Source organism: Rhamphochromis longiceps, linkage group LG11 (assembly GCF_057381845.1).
Source record: "Rhamphochromis longiceps isolate RC_006_pf linkage group LG11, R_longiceps_female_GT1.1, whole genome shotgun sequence".
NCBI classification, from domain to species: domain Eukaryota; kingdom Metazoa; phylum Chordata; class Actinopteri; order Cichliformes; family Cichlidae; genus Rhamphochromis; species Rhamphochromis longiceps.
This window is the reverse complement of record NC_140567.1, coordinates 39,724,760-39,736,804: the sequence shown is the minus strand read 5'-3', so window position 1 is coordinate 39,736,804 and position 12,045 is coordinate 39,724,760. Positions and strand designations below refer to the sequence as shown.

At 40.7% G+C, this 12,045-nt stretch overlaps 2 protein-coding genes across 2 annotated transcripts in view; both read left to right on the top strand.

Annotated features, from left to right (window-relative positions):
* Nucleotides 1–888: 888 nt before the first annotated feature.
* Nucleotides 889–1,518, top strand: LOC146660064 (uncharacterized). Its single transcript, XM_085424223.1, has one exon. It carries the CDS (start codon nt 889–891, stop codon nt 1,516–1,518), a length of 630 nt encoding a protein of 209 aa, XP_085280349.1.
* Nucleotides 1,519–3,146: 1,628 nt separating this feature from the next.
* The window catches only part of LOC146660063 (membrane-spanning 4-domains subfamily A member 15-like), a 34,654-nt gene continuing 25,755 nt past the window's right edge, over nt 3,147–12,045 (top strand). Inside the window, exons 1-4 of the mRNA XM_085422092.1 lie at nt 3,147–3,278; nt 3,368–3,475; nt 6,550–6,606; nt 7,814–7,981. Of these exons, the coding sequence (XP_085278218.1) occupies nt 3,147–3,278; nt 3,368–3,475; nt 6,550–6,606; nt 7,814–7,981 (465 nt within the window). The remainder of the gene's footprint in view (nt 3,279–3,367; nt 3,476–6,549; nt 6,607–7,813; nt 7,982–12,045) is intronic.

Here is a 12,045-nt window from a genome sequence, read left to right as displayed (position 1 = left end):
AGTAAATCCCTTGTTTTAAACATTAAGAAGACTGAGATCGTGGTGTTCGACAGTAATATCCCTCATGTCCAACTTCATGCTGCTTTGGGTCCCTTTGCTAGCTCTTCCTGTGACTATGACAGTAACTTGGGTGTATTGCTGGATAGCATAGCAAGTCCCGTATTCAATTTAAAATATTGCTGCTTACATTCAAAAATATTAATAAATTAGCGCCGAGTTATCTTAGTGAACTTCTCAGACCACATATTCCTGCTAGAACACTTAGATCTGCTACTCAAATACTTGTGACCCACTGGTGTCAAGACAACCATCTCACCCTCAATGTCACAAAGACAAAGGAGTTGATAGTGGACTTCCGGAGGTGCAGAGAAGTACACACCCCATCACCATCAACGGCGCTGCTGTGGAGAGAGTGAGCAGCTTCCGGTTCCTTGGAGTACATCTGGCTGAGGATCTTACGTGGTCAGTACACACAAACAAAACAGTGAAGAAGGTGCAGCAGCGCCTCTTCTTTCTCAGGAGACTGAAAAGATTCGGCATGAGCCCCCGCATCCTCAGGACCTTCTATCACTGTGCCATTGAGAGCATCCTCACTGGATGCATCACCACCTGGTACGGCAACAGCACCGCTTACATATGTATATATACATATGTATATATGTATACACACACACACACGTACATATATATATTTAGTATACACATTCAGTAATGCGCACACACTCTTATATTGTACATATATTTATTCATATAACTCTCAGATTTACCCATCTTATATTTTGCTTGCTTGTTCCCTGCTTAGCTCTATGTCCTTCTCTAGTCTCGTGTTTTTTGTATTACTTTCCCTGGAACACTCTCACAGTCTGTTTCTAAAACCTAAAGAGAATTATGGATTTGATCAACTGGTCTCTGAATGCTATTGACACCCTTTTCTCAACGAGAAGTCTGGGCTTGGAAGAGCCCGAGTGCCCTGGAGGGACTTTCCCTGCCGGATACACGATGGACGGGTGGCAGAAATGGAGGGTCGTGTGCCTGGCGGGACTGTCGATCGAAGACGCTGAAGATATCTATCTATTCGGAACCATGATAACAGGGTTCTTGCTGATCGGAGCTGGCTTGGCCTTGGCTTATCGGAGAATTAAGAGAGCGGAACTGGCTGTTCAAACCCCCCCAAGGCTGCCCGCTGGGATTGAAATGATGGGACGAGGCGCGACTTCTCAGAACGGGCTCATTGAGAGCAGCACGGTTAAGACCTTGGAGACGCTTACGGCTGCCGTGAATACTCAGAATAACACCTCCGAGCGTATATTGGGTTACATCAAGGAGAGGCCTGCTCAGAATAACACCTTTGAGCGAAAGTTGGATTACATCGTGGAACAGCTAACTGCAGTCGTGAGTTCTCAGAATCGGCTCTCTGAGCAAAAGAATGACAAGACCACAGAATGCAAGTTTGATACCATAATGGGGAAGCCCGCGGTTCTCCAACGGGAGATTGAGAGACCAGTGTCGGAGTGTTAAAGAACAGCTTGAAATTCTCATGAGGTGTTGCAAAAGAAAAATCACCATCATAATCCAGCTACCCCTACAGCGCCAGCTGCGGGCTCAAGGCTGGAGCCGAACAACAACTCCCTGATAATGACTGTGTTGAGTCTGTTCCTTCCCATCCCATGCAAGGCTACCTGAGTTGGCTGGAAGACTGTTTACTTAGCCTGGCAGGGCGAAGGACACTGTCTCAGCTGAACTATGGACACGCACACACATACATATACTGATACTGATAAGCACTCACTGACGCATCACCCTCCCTACCCCGGATCCAACGCCACCTCCAACGTGGACATCGGGTCAGCTGGAGGCGCAGTCGAAAGATTGCAGCAGTCCCAGATCAGATGTACACACTGGAACTCTTTCCCATGTTGCTGTCTGTGTTTATTGTGCTGTGGTGTGTTGATATCTGTGCATTCCTGTATTATCCTTCTGTGTTACACATTTCGATGTTTTTTTCCTCGCTACCTGGCCTGACCTGTCTCCCCAATGTGATGTTTGTGTATTGTACGTACGGTCGGAGGTCTGTCATCTCGGTTGTGGGCAAAAGACCTGCAAATGACAAATAAAGGCCATCTCATCTCATCATCATCTCATCATGTTATTTTATTTTTAGACACCTCTGTTGCTTGTGAAGCTTGCACTCAAGAATTTCACTCGCATTTACTGTACCAGTGTACCTGCACATGTGATGTGACAATAAAAGTGATTTGATTTGATCTGATTTATGACGCAACCTAGATCTCGGCTGAAGTCTCGGGGTGACGGTGCGTTTGCTCTGGCTGCCCCGGTACTGTGGAATAACCTCGCTCTCGCTATCCGCGCCTCTGACCTTATTACACTGTTTAAATCACGACTAAAGACCCGCTTATTCAATCTTGCCTTTCCTTCTAGTTAACATTTCACTTGTGATTCTACATTATGTACTTTTATGCTTATTTTAAGTCTGTCTGTGTATCTGCTGCTTCTCCTATGCCTCAGTGACAGTGATCTGCTTGCATACCTAGTACTTGCTTTGGTCCTATTTCTATTTACCTTTCTTCTATCATGGATCATTTTAACAAGTTTCCATCATTGTTGGCTTGTCTGGCTGATCTGGTTTTGGAGACTTTCTTAGCAAAGTCTGGCATGTTCAGTTTGATCAGCAATGGTCTGACCGATTCTAACAAAGAAAACAGATCCACATACTGAGAGATGTTACATGTTACAGGTACCAAAGAAGCCTGACTCTGAGGATCTAAGAAGAGTCTGAAAAGGAACTGGCCCATCTGGTCTATATGTGCTTTGTGGATAAATACAAGATCTCATGGTTCATCCATTATGGTGCTCACAGCAGGAGGGCTATAAGTCATTAACTAGAAAAGTTTAACAGCAGCCAGACCAAAAAGAGGAAGATGAATTTTTGCAGGGAGCTGAAGCATGAAGGTCAAAGTCAGCTTAATTTTTCAGGGCTAAATTTCCTCCTTCTCATGAAAACACATGCTGTGTTTTCGTGAAGGGGAATTGAGGAGGAAGCAGGAAGCAGTCCGGATTTAATCATTAGCTGTGAGCTCAAATACAAAGCAGCAGCCCACAGCAGCTTCTATCACTTCAGCTCAAACATGTCAGCATCTACATCTGCAGCAGGGACGGTGGGCAGCGTCTTCGTGGTCACCCACGTGATCCCTGCTACTGAGCCACAAAACACTCCACAGAAGACCAAGTTCAGCCAAGGACGACCGGAGGCCCTGGGGGTGAGACTCTGTAACTGCTCAGAATCACAGTAATAGTACACAGTGTTTGCAGTAAAGCATCTGTGTGGTGCGTACGGTTGTACCCACAGACGGTGCAGATCATGGTTGGCCTGCTGCTCCTCCTGTTTGGGATCATCGTGCTTCCACACTCTGATTTGGAGATTTATAGCGGTGTCTTCTTGTGGGGATCTCTGTCTGTAAGTGTGCTGAGACTCTGTTGGTCTTTTCTCTGCTGTCACTTTACAATTCTGAGGTTTTATGACCAAACTCACTACCAAACACAGAAAATGCATCACCTTTAAGAACGGATACTAAACAACATCGTGGGAAATCGGCTAAACAGGACTTCTTCCCTCCTGTTGAAATTTCTGAACTAATTTCAGTGATTTTGCATGAACAAACAGATTTCATTTCATTTATTTATAAAGCGCATTTAAAACAACACAGAGTTCACCAAAGTGCTGTACAACAGAATAATTAAACAATGACATTAACATCATCAAACAGGTAAGAACATTCGAATAAAAAAATGGTAACTCTCATGCAGTATAGAAAGCCAAAGAGAAAAAATATGTCATAAGATGGGATTTAAAAAGAGTGACAGTTGCTTTTCTAATGTGGAGAGGTAGATCATTCCACATTTTCGGCGCCACACCACAAATGCCTGATCCCCTCTATGAACCATTCTAGACGTGTGTAAGGTAAGCAAATGATCACTTGATTGAAGGGCCCTGAAGGGTGAATAAAGCTGCTAAAGGTCAGACAAATAGTCCAGCGCTTCTGTTGTTACCTCTGAGCAAACTTCAAAAATTACTCCAGCATGTGTGTTAATTTGCTTCAAGCTGCTTTATACTGTGAGGTTATAATATAATATCCAAGACAACCCCCCGCCACAATCAGGCAACCCCTAATCTGTCATGGTACTGGTACCCTGTTAATTCATGATTGTTTTGGTTTTTGGAAATGGTTGGTTAGCTCTCTGGAGCATTCTCTTCCTACTCCGTCTTCCATGTGCAGTCGTCCTCATGATTTACCACTTTGATCTTTGCATCTTTAACTCCCTGTCTCAGTGCTTGAGTTTTCCTGTTATATTTTGGTAACCTTCTGTCCCTCTGTGTTTTTGTGTCTAGTTTTTCTCCCTCTGTCTCATCTTCTCTCAGTCTCATCGTTCGTTTTCTGTGTTCTCCCTCATCCCATGTTCATTAAGCAATGAATTTTTTTACAAGAGCAAAGGTGACATACACAGCAGTGGATTCCCAAGCGCCCGGTGCAAGGTGCCAAATGCAAAAATACTTCCTCCACAACTTCTCCCAAACTATGAAAGCCAGAAACAAGTTTAATATTCAGAAACCTTTACTGAAGCTCACTGCTGTACTATATCATAATAATCTAATACTAAATATAATACTGGCCATATTATATTTACATTACCAAAGTGAGATGACTTTAGTCTCATGAACAACATCAGCTAATTGTTATTTACTAGCTAATCTTAAATGACTGTTCAGCACAGAAATGAAGCCCAACAATCATTTTTACAGTCCCGTGGTCTCAGCCTCAGATACTCAGCTAATCAAAATGATCTCATAAAAAAATGAAAGAACAAAAGACATTTTTCTCCTTCATTTCTGTCACACAAGGCTGTATGAAACGTTTCTCGCGGTTAGTATCATGGTTGCTAGGCAACCTGAGCAGCGCGACAAAGGCCAGACCGTCCCATTTCACAAGCCTCTCACTTCGGCACTTCTCGCAGTTCGTAGTACCCACACTTCGCAGACTACTGTATGGTCGCTGAATTGGGACACAGCCCTTGTCTCCTTCACTATGATCAGTGTCAGCTGTGCTCCCACCTGTTTCCTCTCCCTCTGTAGCTGTCCATGTATAATGCTTAGTCTCCCTCTCTTCTTTATCATGTGTTCCCTCATCCTGCATGCACTCCCCCCCCCTGTTGTCCATGTTTCCCCTGTAGTTTCTGAGTTTCCTAGTTCCTTCCTTGCTTGAGTTTTTGTATTTTGTATTATTCAATTCCCGAGTATCACCATTAAAGCTCATTCATTGCAGTGAGATTTACTTTAAATATGACTATCCAGAGTTGGGACCAGGAAGCAGAGTTGCAGTTTTACACGCCTCTTTGCAGCTTCTCTCCTCCTGCTACCCCCCCAAAAACCCATCTCCATAGAGACTGTGTCAGCTCCCAAACAGACAAAAAAACAAACTAAAAACCAGCAACAAACAACTTAAACATAAACAATCACAAAGAAAGAACAATAAAGTATCCACATCTGAACCAAAGAGTAAAACAGTGAAATGTGGATGATTAAATATTAGGTCTCTCTCCTCCAAGTCTCTGTTAGTACATGACTTAATAATTGATCAACAAATTGATTTACTCTGCCTTACAGAAACCTGGTTGCAGCAGGATGATTATGTTAGTTTAAATGAATCAACACCCCCGAGTCATTCTAACTACCAGAAACCTCGAAGCGCAGGCCGAGGGGGAGGTGTGGCAGCAATTTTTCACACCAGCCTATTAATCAACCAAAGACCCAGACAGACTTTTAATTCATTTGAAAGCCTGATGCTTTCGCCTCGTCCACCCCAGCTGTGAAACTCAGAAACCAGTCTTACTTGTTATCATCTATCGTCCACCTGGGCCTTACACAGAGTTTCTGTCTGATTTCTCAGACTTTATATCTGATTTAGTTCTCAGCTCAGATAAAATAATTATTGTGGGTGATTTTAACATCCATGTAGATGCTAAAAATGACAGCCTCAACATGGCATTTAATCTTTTATTAGACTCAATTGGCTTCTCTCAAAATGTAAAAGAACCCACCCACCACTTTAATCACACTCTAGATCTTGTTTTAACATATGGCATAGAAACTGAACATTTAACAGTGTTTCCTGAAAACCCTCTCCTGTCTGATCATTTCCTGATAACATTTACATTTACAATAATTGATTACACAGCGGTGGAGAGTAGACTTTATCAAAGTAGATGTCTTTCTGAAAGTAATTATATATATAAATTATGGAGTTCCACAGGGTTCAGTGCTAGGACCAATTCTGTTCACATTATACATGCTTCCCTTAGGCAGCATCATTAGAAGACATAGCATACATTTACACTGCTATGCAAATGACACCCAGCTCTATCTGTCCATGAAGCCAGATAACACACACCAATTAGTTAAACTGGGACATGTAAGGTAGCGTTAGGCACCACCTATCTGTGCTAACATGGCACCCTGTTTGTGGTCTCTTGCAGTTTGTCTTAGCTGGATCTGTGACTGTATCGGCTGGGAAATCCCTTAATTGTTGTCTGGTGAGTCTAAAAATATCCAACATAGCAGCATAGCTTTCTGTTATCTAGCTCATGTTATTAACTGGACAAATAAATCCAGGTTATAAAGTCCAGCTATAAGTATATTCACATGAAAGATACAGAAACATGAATAGATCTACTGACAGCACAGTACCTTTACCAAAGTAAAGTGATCTCTCTCTTTTCATCTCACACAGTGCTGTCATACAGCACTTCATCTGTCAATTAATATCCATTAATATGTGGATCCTTCCTTTACATTACTTTCATCTTGTAGCTACAGTTGGCAAGCACCTTTTTTTTTCTTTTTTCATATGAGCATTGTGGATAAACCTCTGGTCTTTGATGGTACAGTGATGGGAAACCAAACTATGATCTGCTCTTTGTGTGGAAAGAACTCATTAAAAGCCTTCAGTTAATCCAAAATGCTGCAGCAAGAGTCCTGACAGGGACTAGAAAGAGAGAGCAGATTTCTCCTGTTTTGGCTTCCCTTCATTGGCTTCCTGTTAAATCCAGAATTCAAAATCCTGCTCCTCACATACAAGGTCTTAAATAATCAGGCCCCATCTTATCTTAATGACCTTGTAGTACCATATCACCCTATTAGAGCACTTCGCTCTCGCTCTGCAGGCCTACTTGTTGTTCCTAGAGTATTTAAAAGTAGAATGGGAGGCAGAGCCTTCAGTTTTCAGGCCCCTCTTCTGTGGAACCAGCTTCCAGTTTGGATTCAGGAGACAGACACTATCTCTAATTTAAGATTAGGCTTCAAACTCGTTTCTCTAATTCAGAGTCAAGGCTGTGCCCTTGCCAGCTCTCATAGGGTGAGAGATGGAGTATACCACGGGCAGGTCACCAGTCAGATGAAAGTACAATATTAGCAGACTGACAGCATCAAAGTGTGACTGAGAGGAAAACGATTAAAAGTTCTGTTTAGTCAGGTTGGAAAAGAGCTCCATTTCTGTATTTATAAAGTTAATGTGAAGCAGAAAGGAAAGCTGTCCCATCATTAGGACACAGGTCTATAATCAATGTTAAATAAAGTGGTTAAATGTACTTTTTTCAGGATTAAATATTCTCTAACATCTGTTCTAAAACTAGTCTCCACACTGTCCCGTGACTCTGGTGAGCTGCAGTTTCTACAGGTTTAATCTGCCTTTCAGGTGCTGCCAGGTTTTCCAGGTGTGCTGACCCGTTTTGTGCTCTGCAGGTGAGAGGCGCTCTGGGAGCCAATGTTATTGCTGCAGTTACTTCAGCTGCTGCCATCATCATCTACATCCTGGAAGCCTTTTGGCCACATTATGCTTATCATTATTATGGTAGCTCTTACTTGAACACCAGTACCCCCGACTGGTCATTCACTCACAACTATGAAAGGGTAAGACATTTTGTTTTATATTGTACAAAATCTTCTACACGTCTGATTTCAGCCTCTTGATCAAAGCTGCTGAAGGATTTTGGGGGGTGGATCTTGATTGTGGTCACACCTCCTCTGCAGGTACCAGATTCTCAGAAAGCGCTTCAGTGCTCTGTGTTCAGATGAGGGAGTTTTTAAAGACAGGAGAATCAGAGGAGCATTGAACATCTTTCTTATTTAGAAAACTACAGACCTGCTGCCAGTAACATCCATGTAAAAAGCAGCAGCTAACAGGGCATCTGAAGGACAGACGTCACTCAGTGGTTGTGTGGCGCAGAAGCAGCCCTGTTATTCTGTGTAAGAGCTGAAATGTATGTTTGATAAAGGAGGGATAGAATTTGGTTATTAGAAAAAGGGATTTCATGCAGTCACAGTGTACTAACATCTAAATGATCCCTGCATACTGGAATGACTGAACAGGTTGAATCATGCCTTAGGTGCACCAAGGTGAAAGAAAACCATCATCACTTTTACTACAGTCTTCTTTCCCAGCGTTCACTAACATGGCCTCTTATGTAGTATTTATTTTACCCTCCAGTGTTGTGACTAAATTATCCAGATGCCTGTAGAGGACAGTGCCATCTAGATGGCAGCTTGAACAGTTGTGTTTTTTCAGGAGCTCCGAAAGACCGCAAAATTTGCTAAGTAACTTTATTCTCCTTCCACTCGAACTATAACTATGGATGCCCAAAAGGTTATTAAGAATGCAAAGCTGCAATTTGTGTCGTCAAACCCCAATGCTAAGACGTCTTCGCATGCTAAAGTCAGTGACCATGGCTATGCTAGCACTGAAGCTGCCAACGTGGGCCTAAACAAGCGAGAACGGGGAGCAGACTCGGCGCCGCCAACTCCATCAAAACAACCGCCAGAGGAGAAGAGAACAAAATCTTCAGAGAAGGAAGATGATATCTCCAATAAAACTATTTTTGAAGCCATTCTGGGAAGAAGAAATTTGAAGTACAACTGGAAGATATCAAGGAACAAAACAGACAAAGTGCAGCTATGGTTGCCAGCTTGATTAAGGCTGTAGAGTTTAATGCTGCAGAGATAGTTGATTGCAAACTGAAAGTTGTTAAACTGGCAAATGCGAATGAACAGCTGCTTAAAGAAAATGAAGACTTGAAAAGAAGAGTGAGAGAACAAGAGCGCTACTGAATGAGGTGGTGCTTAAAGCTGAAAGGGGTGAAGGAAGACAAAGATGAAAACATTAGAGTGAAGGTTCTGCAAACGCTTCAGAAGATTGCCCCTGACTCGGACTTAGAAGAGGCCGTTGATATTGTCCATCACTTAGGGAAACGAGTTGATGGCAGAAACAGAAACATCATTATTCTATTCACACAGAGGCGAATTAAAGAAGAATTGTGGAGGCGCACCAAAGACTCTTCAACCTGCAAGCAAGAAGGCATCAGCTTCGCAGAGATGTTGCCGCAGGAGGACATACAAGATCAACAGCGCCTATGGCCTCTGGTGGAGGAAGCAAGACGTGCGGGTAAACGAGCCTACTGTCGTGGTCCACATGCCTTCATTGATGGACGCAAAGTTGAGGAAAGACAGGAGAACTAAAAATGACAAAAACTGAAATAGTGGAAACTTGTTCGCGGTCTGAGGAGCTCAGCATTTAGTACTTTTCTCTTTTTCGTTCTTTTCACGTGGTGAGTGATATTCTGTCTATAGTTCATGTTGAATGTTAACATTTGTTTTGGTTCTTTAAATGTTAGGGGTTTAAGAGAATCTGTTAAAAGAAAAGCCTTATTTTTGTACTGCAGAGGTAAAAAATCAAACTGTATTTTTCTACAACAGACTCATTTATCTGATAGTGATGTATCTTTTTGGTCAAACCAATGGGGCAGCAAAATCCTGTTCAGCCATGGCTCAACGAGGTTGGGGGGTGTAGTGATTTTATTCAATAACTTTCCTGGGGATCTTGTAATACAACGAACTGACTTGAATGGTCATTGGTTGATTGCTGCAATGAGAGTTGAAAGTTTGTTTTTCATTTTAGTCAATGTTTATGGATATAATAATGAAAGTCAGAATAAAATTATGTTAGAAGATATAACTTCAAATATTTTTGAACTTAAAGATCGATACCCTACAGAATACATTTTAATGGGTGGTGATTGGAATATGACTCCTGATGAATGGACTGATAGATGGCCCCCAAGGACAGGTAGACCACAAAAAATAACCTAATTATAGATTTTTTGATAAACAACAATTTGACAGATATTTGGAGAGTAAGAAATCCAGGAATTAAGAGCTTTTCCTGGTTTAAACCAAATGGAGCTTGTAAGTCTAGAATAGACTATTGGCTAGGAAGTGACATCATTCTTAACCACACTGTTGATGTCAAATGCACCTCTTTCAGATCATTGCTTTATTGAACTGTGCTTAGAATCGGAAATTAGACAATCAAATAAAAGAAGTTATTGGAAGTTCAATGCCAAACTTTTACAAAATGAAGACTACTGCAACATAGTCAAAAAAATTATAAAAGATATTATGGCTGATCATCTAATTGTAGGATATATCAGTAAATGGGAATTCATTAAATTCAAAATTAGAGAATTTAGTATTCAATTCAGTAAAACCATAAGTCAAAAGCAAAGAGAATATGAATGTAAATTATTCCAAGAAATTACTTATTGCTGTAGTAAAGATGATCTAAATATCCAAGAAAGGAGTAAACTTATGGAGTTGCAGACTAAATTAGATCAGCTCTACCTAAATAAAGCAGAAGGAGCTTTTGTGCGTTCATGGGCCAAGTGGATTGAGGAGGGGGAAAGAAATTCCTCATATTTTTTTAATTTAGAAAAGAGCAGACAGAAAAGAAATTTTATATCTTCTCTGTTAATTGATGGCATTGAATGTGACGACCCTAAAATTTTGGAGAATGAAATTTATACATTCTGTTCCAATTTATACAGATTGTGATGTCTTTTTTGATCAAATAGATAATTTGATCCCTAAAATTGATGAATCGTTTCAGGAATTTTGTGAATCTGACTTCAGAATTGAAGAGTTAGATGCATCTGTTAAGAATCCCCTGGTCCAGATGGGCTTACAGTTAATTTCTTCCAATTTTTTGGGGAAGACTTAAGAGAAATTTTATTCAAAGCTGTACTGGCCAGTATTGAAAAGGGAGAATTGATGTCTAGCATGAAACAAGGATTAATTACATTAATTACCAAACCAAACAAAGATAAACGACAATTGGATAACTTAAGGCCCATAACTTTATTAAATACAGATTACAAAATTTTCTCTAGCTCAGTTGCAACAAGGCTTAAGCAAGGGGTTTCAAGTTTAATTAGTGAGACACAATCAGGGTTTCTGAAAGACAGGAACATTCATAATAATATCATATTGGTTTTAGACTTACTGGACTACAATGATCTAATTAGTGATGACAGTTTTATTCTTTTCTTGGACTTTTATAAAGCTTTCGATTCAGTAGAACATCCTTTTATTTTAGAAACACTAACTCTATTTGGATTTGGGGATAAATTTAGGAAGATAATAGATATACTGTATAATAATAATAATAATAATAATAATAATAATAATAACAAGTAAGATAGAGAATAGGAGGAGGATAATAGAAATAGGACCAAAGCAAGTACTAAGTATGCAAGCAGATAACTGTCACTGATACATAGGAAAGCAACAGGTACAGAGCAAACAAGAATTTAAATGAGTATAAAAGTGCATAATATGAAATCATAAAAGAAATATTAACTAGAGGGAAAGGGAAGATTGAATAAGTGGGTTTTTAATATATAATGATATAAACAGCTCTGTGTCGTTAGGCTATGGCACTGGTAAAAGATTTAGCGTCAAAAGAGGAATCAGGCAAGGGTGTGGAAGCTCTCCGTTGTTGTTCATAATGGTTGTGGAGATGTTCGCAATTCTAATTAAAAACAGCAGCGTTGCCGGAATTGAGATTATGGATAATTTTTTAATAATTAGTCAACTTGCGGATGACACTACTCTTAAAAAATGAACATCAGATTCCCCTGGTAAAA